Here is a 17,597-nt window from a genome sequence, read left to right as displayed (position 1 = left end):
TACGAAAAGAAATATTATATGAACTTTAACACCGTACTTCGATATCGTAGTTAACTGGAAATTCGTTACCGATACCTTCGTATTTCCTATTTTGATTACGTTTATGTCTACGTCCATAGAATACACCGATAAAGTTTGGAAAACGCTGGAAACACCCTGTGGGAAGCATAAGAAGAAAGTATATATTTAAGATTTAAGTATTAACGCAATTTTCATCGTTCTTTTCAAAACCTGAACTCATTTCCTCGCAATCTTCCTCGCCACAACAGAACTCCGGCAAATGGCGTTCCTTAATAATGTTTCAACAGGGAAGCCAATTTTCTGGTTCTCACGGTAAAATGCATTTTTCGCCGGACTTGGTTTTCTCGCTCGATATTCGTGTCACCGGCGCGTAAAGGAATGTTGATGAAAATCGTTAGGGCGGCTACTTTCGCGTTTACACGCTGCCAAGGATGTTGCCACGCGGCAAAGACGTCTCGCGAATCCCATAAACTTTCGAATCGATGTAGCGATCGAACGAGCATCTAGTCGCTTTGCGAGTCTTCGATTTCGCGCCCGACTCGTTTGCTCTTCGCGGCTAGACGGTATTCCTCTTTCGCTCCAAGGACGGTGATCGCCACGAACTTGCGTTATCTTTTTCGTTATCTTCTCGAGGCTACTTTGGCGGCGTTATTCGAATTTCGTTCACGTACGACGGTTTTGTCGATGCTAGCGCGAGTTTCGCGTATGAAAACGCGAGGCCAAGAATGTGCAATGCGACCGATGAATAATGGAGAGTGGCGGAGAGAATCTTAGCGGATGCGACTGGGCGAAATTGCATTAATAAATTTAGCTTTCCTCGCGATTCAGCGACACAAACTCGGTTCGAGAGCCTGTAACCCGAATACTTTCCTCTTTTACGGTTGCTGGCTTATACAGGGAATTTTCAGCGGTGGTATTTGCCTCGAGAAACACGCTAAGGTGATTCGTTGAGAGTCGAGGTAGTTTCGGGGATGGGAGGTTTATTGTCGAACGTGTACAACGTAAGGCGACCTGATATACATAGGTGTCGAGGCGCATAAGACTACGTGCATAATGTTCCACCTGCTGGCATACAAATGCCAGCACAAACCAAAAGGGGGCGATCCTGCATGGACGAATAACCCGAAACGATGCTTTGGGAATTTTGAAAACGTTGTTATTGAAAACGTTATGCCATGTTTTTTACTTACTGCTCCGCGTAGAATTAGCACAACTTTTGTGACGCTTGCTGCAAGTTGTAGCAAATAAATTCATCCGAATTCTATTAAGAAGCGAGCTCCGCTCGTTCGTAAAAATCTAGTTCAACCCGATACCAATTCCACACGCCAACGAAGGGCACTCGACTTTCGGCGGAAAACTTTTTTCTTAAGAATTCCTCGTTCGCTCGCTTCGCTCATGTGTGAGATTGGTATCGGGATTGGACTAGATTTTTACGAGCAAGTGTTTCTTTACTATACAAAAATAAATAAATCCTCTAGATTTACAAATCTGTTTTTGTTAATAATTTTTTAAAAAATAACACACGACGGCTAGAACCTTCCAAAGTTTACTCAGAAGTGTCCACATATCACACAAGGTTCTGACCACATTTGTCAAGATCAAAGCAATTGGGACTGGATCCCTTTTTGTCAACATTTGCCAAACGAGATTGCGATTCTAACGTATGAAACAATTTATCCTAAAGGTTAATTCCTCTTTTTTTTTTTAATCCCCAAACTTTTCTCGCGTACAAAAAGGCACAGAACAATAGAAAGCAAAGTTGAGCATTATGCATTATGTTATTCATTTTAAAAAAGCACGAAGAGGGGGAAAATGGCTACTATATATTTCGAATAAAACTGCGAACAATAAAAGTCACCCGTGTCTCGTACAGAGACGCGGTCATCGAGGTCATTAAAATTGCATATTTCCACAATAAGGCAGTCACAGATGTAACTTTTATAATGTTTGCAATTAGGACAAACGCATCGCGTGGGAAATTAACGTCGTCCGAGTGCAAATGAATTCCTACGGCGCGACAACGAGCGAACAAGCCGCCAGTTAGAATTTTCTTACCGATTGAAAGTAATTTAGGTAATTAGAAACCACGATTCCCTTAGCGCCACCGTAAACCATCGACTTCCTCGCGCCGAAGAATTTTTAAGCGCACTTTTTCCATTGTTTTATTTTCCACGATATCGGTGCATCCTTGTCATCTGCATTACGTCGATTGACGTAAAAGTTTTTCATGAAACGACGAGAGATTATGCGTCGAAAGGGTAAGACGAGATACACAGACGCTAGATCGGTGTATATGAAATTAGTTTCTTTGAAATTTAAATTTGACTGGCTATTGCTTACCAACCATTAAATTTTTTTCAGACACCAATTATCGACCGCGTTGCAGAAGAAATTTGCCATAAATTGCGTGTATTTGCGTGCGTATTACAAAATTTGTAATAAAAATATATGGACACCACGAATAATCGAAATATTTACGCTGTCACGATTAGGCATTAATGGAACGAAACGTTGGAGATGATCGACGAAGGGAGAGGGTCGCGTTTATAACGACAGCGTACGATTTCAAACGGACGTAGCCGGCTAATAAAGGCAGTTAAACGGAAATCACGAGGTAACCTGCTCGTGTTTCCGCGGTTACTTCTACTATGACTAAGCTTGGCTACCTCGACGATGCACGCTGCGCCCCGTAATTTGGAATTAGTCTGAGAGTTCGTGTCATGCTCGCGATGTACGTTGCTCGCGAAATTAGCGAACCGTGTAACCAGTGGCAGAGCCAGTTTGATCAAAATTACAGGTTGGAAGCTACTAACGTTATTCGCCGATTTCTACTTTCCGCTTCGAGATGAGCTGTATCATCGCGATGTTCATATACGTATATTTGATATTTTATTTAAGTCAAACGATTGTTTATCGATTTAACAGCAGGTTTGCGTCGAATGTACGAATAAAGATCACGAGTTACAGGATATACGGAAATCTGTGAGCAGAGAGATTTCGAGCCGAAAATTTTAACAATTTCTCGACAGCACGCTTTCTGTTTTGCGGGAATAATTGAATCTTGTCGAGCGAATGAAGAGTGTTGTAGAAAGGTTTTTGATGGACGTGCCTGAATTTCTTTTAAGATCGTCTGCGTCGAACGAAAGAAGCAGGAAAATAGGAAAAGAGGAAAGATAAAGAGATAAGTGGCTAGAAAGGATTAATCGATCAGAGTCAGAGTTCAGGATCAGAAGTCTAAAGCTAGCCAAGTTGAAAATAGAGAATAGGGAGAAGAGGAAAAGGAGCAGAGAAAGCGGATGAAAGACGAAGAACGAGAGAAAAGAACTTGTGTTATAAACACAAAGTTACTGCAGATATCGATCTTGATAACGTACGTGTCTCGATAGAAATCAAATATAATCGTGCTAGAAGCGATTCGCGGAAAATTTATATCGACTTCCTATGCTTCTTCCGAGGCCAAGAAAGCTCGCGTTCCCATTTAAGGAAACACTTGACGCGATCATCGTATTCGGGGCATAAACGGCTACTTAAACTCGTATCGGAACTTGCGCCGTGCCAAATTACACCGTCGCGTGGAACAATAACCAAACTCACTTTCGCACACGGTCAAAAGCGATTAAGCTTTACAACAATGCCGGCAGCGACGATTTGAATTTCTGCGTTGTCGAAACGAGTATTAATTACTCCTCTCGGTATCGACGAGTATCAGCTTCGTAACATGGTTCGATGCGCTTTCGTTGCAGGAATGCCGGGCAAGAAGAACACGATAACGTACCAATGCTGTCCGGAACCTTACGTCGACGTCACCTTCACCATACAGATCCGCAGAAGGACTCTGTACTATTTTTTCAACCTGATCGTGCCGTGCGTGCTGATATCGAGCATGGCCCTCTTGGGCTTCACCCTGCCGCCAGATTCCGGGGAGAAACTCACCTTAGGTAACGTAACTCGTAGCATGCCTTGCCTGCCAGTATTACACCAGCCAGACAATATACACCTTCTTCTTTTTCGTTTCTATTCTTCCGTTCGTTCTTTATACTGTCTCTTTTTCTACCTGTCTATCTCTCTTTGTATATGTATGTATGTACACATACACTTGGAGTCTTGCGACTGTTTGATTGATTTAGTCGGATTATGTTTCTACGATATATACCACGTTGACCACATATCGCCACTGAACGCTGACTATCCCGCGTTTCTTTCGTTTCGGACGACGAAAAAAAGGAAGCGAGACACGGCGCGGACGAGCGATGCACCTGACGTCGTTCATTCTGAACTCTTCCTATCGTATAACAGCGACATAAAACGCGCTTGTAGAACACGATCGAAACTGGAAGAACCATGGATACGTCAAGTATAAAGTTGCAAAATCTTGCTGCCACGTTATCCCTAGGAAATCGCAACGACGTCGCGTCGTTCGTTTGCGCCGGGTCGAAGATCGAGATCGACCACCGATCTTCGATCTCGCAGGACAGCCGGACGACATTGCGAATACAACACGTCGGACGACATTTTCGACGTTTTACGGTTCCTCTGGTTATAACGTAGAACTCGTATTTTCCACGATTCCTCCTTGTCTAGAATCGACGAAAGTGACGTTCAGGTTATAGGGAGACTTGGAAAGTTTCGTTCGCGAACTTGCAGATCACGCGACGAAGCTGAAACGTGACGAGACTTTTTAATCTCGAAGAGGGAAATCGTCCTTAATATTAAAACATTTGGATCTTTGCTTTCCCCCGATTCGATGGAAGATCTGAATCGGCCACTCGAATTCGCGCTTACTTTCCGTAACATCTGCTTCGTTTCATCAATCTCCGTTCCGATGCAACCGCTCTGGTATCGAGCTTCTTCGATCTTCCACCCCGTTTGATTAACGTTTCGATTTAATTGCTTTTGTTTGCGGAGTGAACGAAAATTACGACGGCTTCTTGCCGATTATGGATGAATATTACTTCGTATTATAGGGTAGTTACGGTGTAGTAGTTTATAATGGTCGTTCAGGTTTCAAATTTACTCTTGTAGATTTATTCTAGGATACCTCGTGTATTAAATGCAACTCGAACATCAAATTTAAGGGGAATTTAATGGGATGCTATAGTCTTAAATATGCCGATAAATTCGATCAAAGTATTCATCGAAATCCATCGAATATTTCACGTATATCACAGTCGTAATGGTTTATTTATTCGCTGGTTTATTTTTAATAAATGCCTACTAACGAGAGAAATTGCAGAATCTGGAAATTCAAAAAGTTCAATACTTTGGGTGCATTGATCTGTTTTTTTCTTTTTTTAATTATCTACGCTCTTATTGTTATTTAAAAAAAAAAAGACACGCAACTCCTTCTCAAGTTTCTTTTTTCGATATTTCTCATTATTTTCGAGATAATTCGAGGAAAAAGAAAATTCTATGTGTTTTCCAAGATATGATTTCGCTCTCTAAATTCGCATTGTAGTACCAACGAAAAGTACGTTCACGTTGTGGATGATTTACTTGCACACAAAATTTTCTCTTGTACGACAAATACTAAATATATAAGGATGTAGCGTATTGCAACTAGAATTTGTCAAATTTGCATCGCAGATTTGTATTCCGTATATTCAGTTTTCGGGGTACGAAATTTAATGTTTAATTTCCACGAACCGAATTAATTTGTAATTTGATGCATATTTTCTCATTTACAAGGATCTGAAACGCTTTTAATACGTTCATTATATCGGTTACATTTAGGAAAAAGAGGAATGGGAAATTCAAAAAATTCGATGATATTTCTTTTAAATCGATGATTGATAACGCGTCTGTGTTTTATAATGGTTTGAAAATCAATAATGCAGTAATTCTCGGTAATTAATGCAAATGAAAACGTACAGTTAATACCAATCTATACATATTACCGAATTTTATGTAGTAATTTGTTAGAGAAGTATCGTTATATTTCTGATTACGAAGTCGATAAGAATAAAACACAGGATAAGTAAAAAGAATTACTAATTTGTGTACAAATTATTAAAAAAACTAATCGCTGTTTAAAAGATCATAATTTTTAAACTGCGAATTCGATCGTTCTCGTAATTCAAAAATTTCCAACCTTTTGTAAAATTGTAACGCAGTTGCAAGTTTAGCTCGTTTAGCTCTTCTCGTTTAACGATATAACGTCGAAGATAAATATCGAAGAAAAGCTGAAACATGTACAACAATGGATATGAAGCAAATATTTTTTACAGTTCCTGACAACGATTCTTCGCTGGATTGATAACTCGCTTATCGACTGTTGTTTTTCCTGCTAATTCTATTCCCGCGAAAGTCTTCTACGAACGATTTTCGTATTCTTTCGACGTCAGTGGCAGAGATAGGTTCCCTCGTAAAATGGCAATATCTATGAAGGGACCGTGTTCCGTCGGTATTTTCGTTCGCCATACGGTTGCCATACGGTTGCCAGTCGAGCATGTTCCCGTCGGGAACGTCGCCTGATCTCAATTTTGGATACGGTGCATCTCGCGAATTACAACGGGGAAAATCTGCACAATACTGCGTGCATTATGCACGCGTCTACGCTGAAGTTCGCCACGGTCTATCTATGCTTGATGAGGCTGCAACTGTTGACTTTGAAATACGTCTTCTGGGATGGTCGGCTGGCTCTGTGGTCGCAGACTTATAGTTAACTATTAGGTAACCCAGAAATAAATTACAGTTTTCCGGCACGAAGTTCTATCAACTGTGTCGAGAAACGAATTTCTAACGTATCTTTATCTCTTATGGAATCTTCGTTGAAAATAGAAAATCAGGTTTGAGATTTGCTATCGTGGATAAAACTATCGTTCGGTGTCATTTTCCTTGGAATTTACGCTACCTCTTTATAGACGCCATTCGTGCGTTCTCGTGTAAGAAACAAGAAATTGCCTGAAAACGTTGAGAAGTGTAGTGTCTGTAAAGGGAAGCTACAAATGTTCTTTGCACCTGTGCATCCGCGTAAACGCAAACATAAAAGAATATGAAGGAAAGCTGCAGTTGAAAATATTATGTCTTTCTTTATTATCATAGTTCCACTTGAGTAGTTCGTTCGAGGAACCATTCAAACACTACGGTACGTTCTAGATAATGTGCTTAGCGACTGCGAAACAGATTGAAGTGGAAAATATCGTAGAATAAAAGCTATCGCTGGGAAGCAACAATTAACGCTTGTTAATGAAAAATAATTAAAAAAAAAAAAAAAAAGAAACAGAAACAATCTTCGTGCGAAGTTGATCTCCTTTCCAAACTCGCTAATAAAGATACTTTCATCGAGTCGTCTCGATGCTTCGTTTAATGCATAAATCACTCGATACAATGGCGATACGCGTGATAAACTTTCGACCTGTCGTGTTAGTTTGTTGAAACATGTCGAGCATCGAAGTGGTCTAACAAGAATAATCGTCACATTTTATCGTCCACCTTTTCGATAGAACGCGTAATTGAGAGGTCGAACGACGTCTGCCGGTGCATCCAGTGAAAATAAAAAACGATCCGTTAGAAATATTGATTTCGAACAACCGTTTCATAACTATATGCACCAAATACAATTCTACGCTCGTTCGCCTACACGTTGTGCTCGTTTTTTCCAGCCGTCGAATTGATCCTTAATTCTTTAATATCGACGCGCAACAACTTTTGGTGCCTCTGCCTTTTCGAATGGAGCGAAACACTTTTCACGTGATATAATCCGACGCTTGTGGTTCCGATATTTAGATTTACGGCGAGAGACGTTGCGTATAGACTTCTACACGTTTTCTTGTTTATTGTACTTTACACAATTTATTGTCTTACTGCGATCTGCCAAATGATCGATGGTAATGTACGATAAATTGTCAAATTGCCAGTGAGATCGTTAAAAGTAGTTTGAAGAAGAAAGAAGTGTTCGAGTTTGGAGTACGTGAGCTTCAGTATCGATTTATGGAATGAAAAGAACATATATATATATATAACACGTGGGAGCATAGAAAGAGGACTTTAAAAGTTTTAATATAAAATACTAATGTACTTACGAGAAAAGGCATCCTTGTCCATGTCTGTATGATAAAACAGGATACGGAAACGATAAAGGGATCGAGATTACGCTGTTAAATAGACGATTCTCTTTTCCGAAATGCAAACGCTTATAAAGTGTAAAAAAAGCTGAATCGTTGTTGCGTATGCTAGAAACATCCTAATCGCGTACGCAAAATGTAACAATGTACAGTAAGTAATTAATGGTGGAAATTTATTTAACAAAGTATCGGAAAAATAATTTGTCTGTTTGAAAAACTCTTGAACCGAGATAATCATTTGAAATACGCTTGAAACAGTCATTGATAAACCATTTGCGTAAAGCAAGAAGAATCGTTTAGAACCCATACTGCGAACAAGATTACCTTCTTGCGCGCGTAACGATATAAATGCGACGATGAAGCGTTCTGAGAATGAGGTTTCGAATAGAAGGCGGGGAAATTCAATTTTCATTGGACGCGTCGCAGGCAACGACAGGACAAGATCGATGTTGGCAGGGATTCGGACTCTCGTCGACGTTATTCCCCGTACACAATTGCTGCTATACACACAAGCCCGTGTATACACACAAATACGAACGTGGTCTGCATGCCGCGTGTCCCGTGAGCCTAGACCGGTATATAATTTTCCGAACATCGTCCGTTCTGGGAAAACACCGTGAAAATGCTTCGTCTCCGGTCCACGATCCCATTTGGGGACGCGCGTGCCGACGGACACGCCGTCTCTGCGGTGACGTGATTTTTATTCGATCGAGATCGAGCCACAGGCGTTTCACAGAGTTTCAAACAGCGCAGTTATTAGAGGCGGTGTGTTTTCAATAAAATTTCCACGCGTTGACGAACAGTTGGTAAATTAGTTGCGGGCATAGAAACAGTTTGCGATAGAGTAGTAAAAAAATTGTAAAGCGTGGAATTTGAAGGAAAATTCAAGGGTTGGTGGCATTTTTCGTCGAAATTCAGATTTTAATGTGTGTCGGAGAAAAAATGGTGAGCCCACGTTACCGTGCAACACCTATGTACCTTCTATAATTTCCTTTCATGGTGTGGAAATGGATTCGGCGATTTCAGAGTTTCTTATCATTTTGGCGCAAGAGAAGCATTAGAATTATCCGATTCTTGCATTAATTTAGTTCTGCGAATACTCACCGGAGCATCCCAGACGATAAACAAGTATTCGAACAATTTTTTTTAAAACAATGTTGTTGGTTTAAGTAAAGGACAGTTGTATATTTTGAAACAGGTATCGTTTATCTTTCCGTAGCGAAGGTTTCCCTGGGACCGATATGTGTTCGCAGAATGCCTCAGGATCGGTTTAACGGAGTTTCCACTTTTGAAAACAACGAACCAGCATCTCCTCGTTCTTCTCGACAACTGTATTCCGAACTGCTTCCTACGAAGGAAGCGACATTTCACGATATAATGACCCTGGTCGAACGATACGTACTTACCTCCTAGCGACAAGTGGTATTGCGAAAACATGCCGAAATAATCGCCAAAAGATGGAAGTACGATTGAATAATACCAGTAGCAACAGCATTTTTGTAAAATATTCCTATAACCGTGACTGTCTTCCTATTTGTAACTAAATCAATTGATTTTCGACTAAACCTATAGAGAACATCAAATTGATCAAATTTGGTGCAAGAACCAGGCGGTTGCAAGATTTATTTATCGCTGTGTATAAGTACCAAAAATTGGAAATTTTTGCTACAAAGTAGAATGCATTTAACAAGAAGGTCACGATTGATATACTGACAAGAAGAAATATTTTAAACAGTTTTTTTTTTTTATTTCGTGTTAAATTAGTAAAATTACAGCTGCATTGTTCTTGCATCCAAAGCTTCAATTGGATATGAAAATTTTACCCGTTCGCGTTTAATGATGAAAAACGAACGTGAAAAGTCTAGTTATCAGGGGCGTAGCTTTCATCTGTAAATACTGATGCGAAATATCCCAAATGCCTGTAATTCGTCGAATTTCCCAAACATGTTGATAATATCAAGTTATTCGAGATATTGCACCGGCGTGCATCTACTCTTACCTAATAGCAGTACTATAGACCATTGGTCGAAGGAGGACGAGAGAGAGTGTAATATCATAGAAATTCCATTCCATCCGAGTTTCATCATCGCCGTTAGCCCAGGTAGACTCGATGTAAAACGAATTCCGTTCGAACCCGGTTCAGAAATAAGATTCTCCTTAGAAATTCCGATTAGTCGGACTGTGCATGCATCGAGATGCTGGGAAGGCGATGTTACAATCCTCTAATTTCTTGTCAATTTCCGCGATACGATTGGACCAGGTAAAGAACGTGACCTGACGCCAGCTATGAAACGTATTGCAGTCGAACGTCTGTCTAATTCCGATATTGGTCCGTGCGATTCTACATCGGAAAATTCTTAAGCGAAATTTCGTGTCTCGGAACTTAAGACTATAGATCGAGAACTCTGTATCGCGTCCACAGAATTCGTTAATTGCCTGCTATAAGACGATGAAACGAAATTTTAATCTTCTAACTTTGAGTTTCGTAGTTAAACAGTTTCGAAACATGGCAGCGCGGGATATGCGACTGATAGTGCACGTACAAGGACGCGATGCAGCAGATACGAATACGGAAAGCAACAATTGAATCGCGGAAGAGCTTGGCCGTAGAGTTCCGGAAAGTAGCATAACGAACTAGGTAAAGATAAGAAGCAACTTGAACGATTAAACTGATTTTCTGATAAATTTTCAGCGTCCTAACTTTCTTACCAGCAGCAAAGATTCTTGTAATTAAATCGTAAACTTGCCTCATAGAAGATAAAAATTGTACAAGGTTTTGCGATTCACGAGCTTTCAAAGACGTCCTTTACGTGTATGGATAAAAACGCAAACCACGTAATATTTAACAGTAACATAATGAAGGTTGTAAAGAGTAATTAAAAAGAAAGTAGGTAAACATTGATATTGGACTACGAGATATTTTCCAAATTTCATAGCGTGCTATTTGTTTGTTAATTATTATATTCGCTGCTGCTTATAAGGCTCCCATTATTTGGTAGAATCTCTTCTAAACTTGATACGCCATTCGATTTACAAACAACTTACTAGAATAAACATTTTACGGGAATTAAATTTGTGGCATATTAAAGGCTTCGTAATTATTCCAGATCTTTTGGTAATAAGTAACCGATTAACCGTCTTTGTGGCGAATAATAAAATTAATCGAAACTCGATTTATCGCTACAAAGAGGCTGGAGGATTAAAAAACTATCGACGAATAAAACTCATCTTGTTACATTCCTAACAAGTGTTCCCATCACGCGTGAACCATATTTTCATTTAATTTTTCAATTCGATCAATCACGCGCACCGAATTCGTTACGAGCAAAAAATGTAATCGACCAAACTTAATAGAAAACGCGTTCCAACTCGTTCGAGGCTGAAACCGATTAATCTTCGCGACTAGCTTATTTCACTGTGATCGCGAACGAACGAGACGAGGGAACTGCGACAAAGAAAAAAAAAAAGAAAGAAAAAAACAAGAGTAGAAGAAAATCGAACGGTCTCCGGTTGCAGGCACTTCCTAAATCTGACACGGACAATAAATCCAGCCCCTTGCAGTGCCGTCTTGATTTATTAAAGAACGTTTTTCCTTCTATCTATGTACGTGTAATTCTCGAAAAAGAAGGGGCGACGAAAAAAGAAGCCGACGCGTAGCAAGTGGCCTGAAAGCTTTTCGCCACAGAGAGGAACAAAACGCGAAACGTTGCATAATCAAATCCCTTTGAGAACGCGGGGAATGCGTCGGTGTGTGCCCGTGACACGGGCCGTGTCTGTGATTTCAGAGTCGCGTGGATGTTCGCTCGTTGGCAAAGAACAAGGTATATAGAGTCGGGAAATGGTCGGAACGGCGCAATTAAAACATAACTGCGGCTCGTTTGACAGACTATGTATGTCAGAACTGTGCTCGCTGGGACGAGAGAGGGACTTATTAAAAATTGCCTCCGTCTACTGTAATTTTAACGAAACGCGAATGTGTCTTCGAGACTCCGCAAGAGTCTGCCACAATTCGTTTGACCTTTTCTTTATTTTTCACCCAATGTCTTCTTTATTATATGACTGAACACGAAAGAAGAAGGTATAACGCGTCTTGCGCAGAAAGCGTTGAAACTATTTTATAAACGTCGGAATTAACGGTAGCCACCGTCAGATTCACGGATTGGCGACAGAATACCGGAAATCACGTAAGTTTCCTTTCTAAAGCATTGCCAACTTTCTGTATCTGGAATCGCGATTCTATACGAAATGGAAGCTCATTAAGAATTCGAGGAACGAACGCGACTCGCTTTTCGAAGCCTCCTTTAGCAGAGGAAAGACTTCTCCGTGTTGCACGTCTTGAACTGATACGCTTGATTGTGCCCAATTATTATATATCGACGTATACCAGCCCAATTTCCGTCACAAGTGCAGCGGAAGCTCGTGGCAATCCTTTTCGAGGTAGCTCGAAGAAAACGTCGAGCTTCGAACACTTTCTCGAAGAGAAAAGCACAAAAAGAACGTCAATTACGCGAAGAACCCATAATTTCGCGGTAACATATTTCCTCCTTACCCTTTAAATTTTATAACGTTTCACGGTCCAAATATTTCTATCAAGGGTTTACTCTCCTTAAAATTACCACGATGAATTTATCGATTACGAAACAGAGTAAGGATTTATTTTCCCCGGACAAATTATATGGCTCCCTTATCCTGTTGCGTATAAATTTTCGTCTCTAATAGCCTGAAAATCGATGTTAAATCCTTGTAGAATGAAAAGGTAATACGTAATAGTAGAAAAGAAGAAAGGAAGAGGAATGGAAACACTCGGTTGTTTCGCACCTCGTTAACTTTCTCCAACTTCTATCTCGAAACGTTCTATCTGAACATAGCTGATGGGTCTCTTTGAAAGTCTCAAATCCGAACCTAGTGCCTATTCACATTCGGCAAGTAATTACGAGTTAGTCTCGCGAGGAAACGGAAGAAGAATTGCCGCAGGAAATCTGAATAAGAAAGATCGAATCTCGTGGTATCTGCGCGCCTGGCGCTCGCCTCGTTTTCCCGTTTCCCTGTCATTGTTATCGGACCATCGCTTCTTTGTCCTTCCGCCAACGCGTTCTCCGTCATTGTTGTCGCTTTCCCGCGGCATCTCACTCATCCGTCGGTCGGTTTAAGCCCGAAACCCGAACAGACTGTTCGACGAAACGAGAAACGCCGGTTCTCCCACGGAAACTTGACGAATACCGGCGGTGCTGTTTCTTGTCGACGTTAAACAGATTTGGTAATTGTTTTACGGGATTGCGAGAAAAGCGATTTGATCTAAGCTAGCTACGGATGAAAACAAAGTTAAGACAAACAAGGCTTTTCGAGCTAACTTAAATAGAATCAACGTTCGCGTTGTCTTCCAGCGCAACACGCTTCTCGCAGCTTCGTTCATCTGTAACGAAGGGTTTCCCTTCGTCCGATGTTTAGTTATGTTTGCGGTGTTTGAACGTTATATTTGATACTTTTCTTTTACCGGTGTTCAGTGCGGAAAACGAAGTCGGTATTATTATAGCGAAGTTTCGTTTCCATCTTTAATGAAACGAAGACAGCTTTTTGATTCGTGACATTTCTCCTGTTAAATAGCGTAATTTCATTAGATAGAGTACACCGTGAAATGTCCATATCGCCGATAAATTACGTCTGACACAACTCGTTCCTATCGTTACCTACCTTTACTCTACCCGGTAAAATATTTCTAACTGTTTAAGAATTCTCAGATATCGTGCAAAACTGTTGGAATCTATAAACTTGTACGACGTTGCAAATGCTGCAGCTTGGATTCCCTCCACTTGGCGAAAGTTTCAAGTTGAGAAAAAGTTTTAGGGATAATATTTTGACAGAAGTCAATTTATCAGAACGCGCCATCCTTCATTCTTAACCCGTTTTCTTTCTCGGACTTCGGGTTGCTTTTGTTCCGTAATTAATCACCGAGCAAGTTCGGTCTCTCGTGCGCGAGCTTTCTTTCTAGTTTAACGCCGACTGAAAGTTTCCTAGACGAGATAGGTCAGGGAGCATGGTCGAGTTCGGTCGAAACGCGTTACAGTCTCGGAAAGGTCGATATTACGTACTCAGAATTTTAACAGCTCCAGCGAATCGTGCGAAACTCCATCGACGATATCCTGCGCTATTCCGACGACAAAATCAGCGCGCGATATTTTTGAAGCAGTATACGTCACGTTAATTACCAATCGTTCTAGTAAATAACGACGCGTTATTTATTCTCCATGTTCTGTCGCAAGCAATATTTAAGAACGAGAGGAATACGAATAATCTGTATATCGTTTGTAAAATCGATTTTATGCGAAGATTACAGAGGAAAAGTAGGATAAGTCGCATTTCCTATTTTTGCAGAGAAGCGGCTTTAAATTCAGTAAAACGTCGGTCAACGTTGTCAAAATTATCTGTATATTTGATCTTGTAGCTAGACATACGCTTTTTATCCTCAAAATTTTAAAAATATCGCTCGCAATATCGTTGAAATATCGCTTGTTTTAATGATTCTAGCTTTGGCTTCTACGAACTATGAAGCTATTCGATAGAAAAAAAAAATAGCAGGGCAGATACAATGCTACTTCTAAAGGGACACGTTGTCCTTTCGTGCTTTTTTAAATTTCGCGAGGAACTCTCAACGCGCAACCTATCGAAAGTAATTATGAGCAGGTGGCCGAATATTCTTGAGCAAGGATGTACTATAAAAAGCGTTTTCATCGTTGATCCAAGTAAATACACAACGAAAATGATTATTGAAATCGATGGTGAAAGGTGTCGTATTATCTGGCTCTAATTGAAGAGCATATTTTAATAAATATCGGCGAAGAAAACTGGAGGCGGCGTCCAAGCTTTTCCTTCGCGGGCAACAATTTCCATCCTAGTGAAGAGCTTATTATCACAGGCAAAAATGTAGCTCTTTAGGCACTCTTAGGCATTATTGCGACGTCTATGAATGAAATTTCCATAATATTATGCCGCTGTAAATTCCGAGCGGCCCAGCCACCGGCATCGTGAATTTCATTTACCGGATAAATACGGAGCGAATGCATGCGCAAGGACTGGCGTTAAGGCCGAGCAAAGTGACACCACCCTCTTCGTGGAAAGTGCATTTGATTGAACATTAGCATGACAAAGGGTTGGGACGAGGCCCGCGAACAAGCATCCACTAGGTTCCGGATCGGCTGAGAGTATATCGCCTCTCACCTTGCTACGATTTTCACGTCACGAGCCACGATTGTTTCAAACGTTTACGTTCGAACGTTCGAGGATGCTCGGATGAAACGGAACAAATTCTACTCTCTCGAGTAAATCGTACGCGAATAAATTGTGTTTGATGGTGCGGTGTTTTAACAGCTTGCGTTGAAAATTCGATTTTCGTATCTCAAAAATTGAAATTTTCTATTGGAAGTAGCGAACGAAAGAACGCAACGTTTTCGCTGGTTTCGTATCGCATAGTATCCCGACAGAAACATATTGTTTGAAGATTAATTTGTACTGTTAAAACGCGAATTATTTTTCGTATTGGTATCTGTCGTATCTTTTATATCGGTGGTGATTTATTAAAAGAACAGGACACTTCGCTTACTCGCACGATTTCCACGGACACTTTGGTTAAGTAGTCGTTTGGAGCTCGAGAAACCAAGAAACATGGCTCTTCGTATCGCTTTAACCAAAGAGAACTAATGGATTTTGATCAGAAGAACGAAGTGCTTATACCGCAGAACTATTATCTCGTGCGATCTAGTTCAGAAATATCGATTAAGACACGAAATAATTTTTCACGGCGAAGCTCTTCGTTCGCGCTGATGCCACGTCTAAGCCTTCCATGCAAGACATGGTAGATCTTCCAATGATATCGGAAGTCTAAGAAAAATACAAGCACGTTTCTATGAAATAGGAAATCATCGAGCATGTCTCAACGTGCTCAAACATACTATCGCGGTAAATAAAGAAACGTTATTACAGACACGATAAAATTACGATACGACCGTTCGACCCGCTAATTAGAATTCATAACGCAATTTATTCGTCAATTTATTCGAAAGCTGTATATTAATTCGAACGATCTATAAACGAAATTTCGAGATACTACGCGACGTTATGAAATTGGTTGTCTTAAATGATTTATTCCGGATATGCTTGTTCAAAGCTGTTTCTACTTGAACGAATTCCGATATGCGAAATTCATTCGAATTTTGTTGATTTCCTGTACTCTACGTATAACGAAATCTGTAAACCCAGACGAAACAATGTATATATTTCAGTTACATAACGGGAGAAAGCTTCGGAAAACTTTGGCAAACTTTGAAATTAACAACAGTCCCTCAGCCTTGTACAATATGTATTATAACAGCCAGGTCCTTTGGCTAACGTGATTTATGTTTGATCGTTTTCACGTTCCTTTGAAAGTTTTCCGAAGCTCCGACTAGCAACGACGTTACAAACTTTCTGTTCCAATCTCGAAGGAACTATAGCGATTACTAAAACTGCACGATCGAATAACACGTACTTGTTGAAACCGGATAAAACGCTAAATGACGATGGAAGAGGGAAAGCTAGTTTCTCCGATTGTTTAATTGATTTAGATCTCTGCCTCTCAAATATCGAACACTGTCAACGCGAAAGTTTTGGAAACGCGTGCACAAGGACCTACAACAGCATATGTTCGATGTCGTAGCACGTTTCGCGCAATTCCTAGCACCGGTTGTTTCCAAGTTAGTGTAACTAGCGATCTCGTAGCGATTCGCAAATGATCCGTACAAACGATGTGATTTATCGGCAAAGCACACGGCGATGGTTCGCGACCATTCGACCAAGAAAACAGCGAACGTTTCTCTTCTGGCAAATCCGTATACTCGAGATGCAAATCCCTTCTACGAATGAATGTATGCTTTCTGCGCCGGAATTAATCGAAAGATTAATGTCACGCGACGAGAACAACGAATTTTCTTGCAACGAGCAAGGTAACGTATTGCCCTGAATTTCGATAAATCCCCTTTATGGATATTCAATAGCTTTCGCAAGCTCCTGTATAAAGAACGTTTATCAATTTTTTTACCGAACTTTCGTTCAACATTTACTTTTCATATTTTCTTAAAAAAAGACACAAATTTTTTAGCAAAATTATTTCTTCCGCCTGATTTCTAATATATTTTTAAAATAAATTTGTAAAAATTCTTCCGAGATAAGTTGTTTCTAAAGTAAAATCAATAAAATGATTGGAATCATTTACTTTTCATACTTCCTTAAAAAAAGACACAAATTTTTTAGCAAAATTATTTCTTCCGCCTGATTTCTAATATATTTTTGAAATAAATTCGTAAAAATTCTTCCGAGATAAGTTGTTTCTAAAGTAAAATCAATAAAATGATTGGAATCGTTCGCAATTTCAAATTGTTCTCTTTCATCTTCGGTTGAAAACAAAATTTACCGAAGCTCGAACCAACAGGCTCGGCGTGAAAAAGCTAAATTTGCAATATGTACGTGGCAGCTGAAGCTTCT

At 40.1% G+C, this 17,597-nt stretch overlaps 1 protein-coding gene across 4 annotated transcripts in view; it reads left to right on the top strand.

Annotated features, from left to right (window-relative positions):
- Window positions 1–17,597, top strand: part of Nachralpha6 (nicotinic acetylcholine receptor alpha6) — a 269,850-nt gene that overhangs the window by 174,822 nt on the left and 77,431 nt on the right. For all 4 annotated transcript variants that reach the window (XM_072007559.1, XM_072007558.1, XM_072007557.1 and 1 more), the window contains exon 8: window positions 3,765–3,959. In XM_072007559.1, the coding sequence (XP_071863660.1) occupies window positions 3,765–3,959 (195 nt within the window). The remainder of the gene's footprint in view (window positions 1–3,764; window positions 3,960–17,597) is intronic.

Source organism: Bombus fervidus, chromosome 7, assembly GCF_041682495.2.
Source record: "Bombus fervidus isolate BK054 chromosome 7, iyBomFerv1, whole genome shotgun sequence".
In the NCBI taxonomy this organism is placed as follows: Eukaryota; Metazoa; Arthropoda; class Insecta; order Hymenoptera; family Apidae; genus Bombus; species Bombus fervidus.
This window is presented reverse-complemented; position numbering and strand designations above follow the sequence as displayed.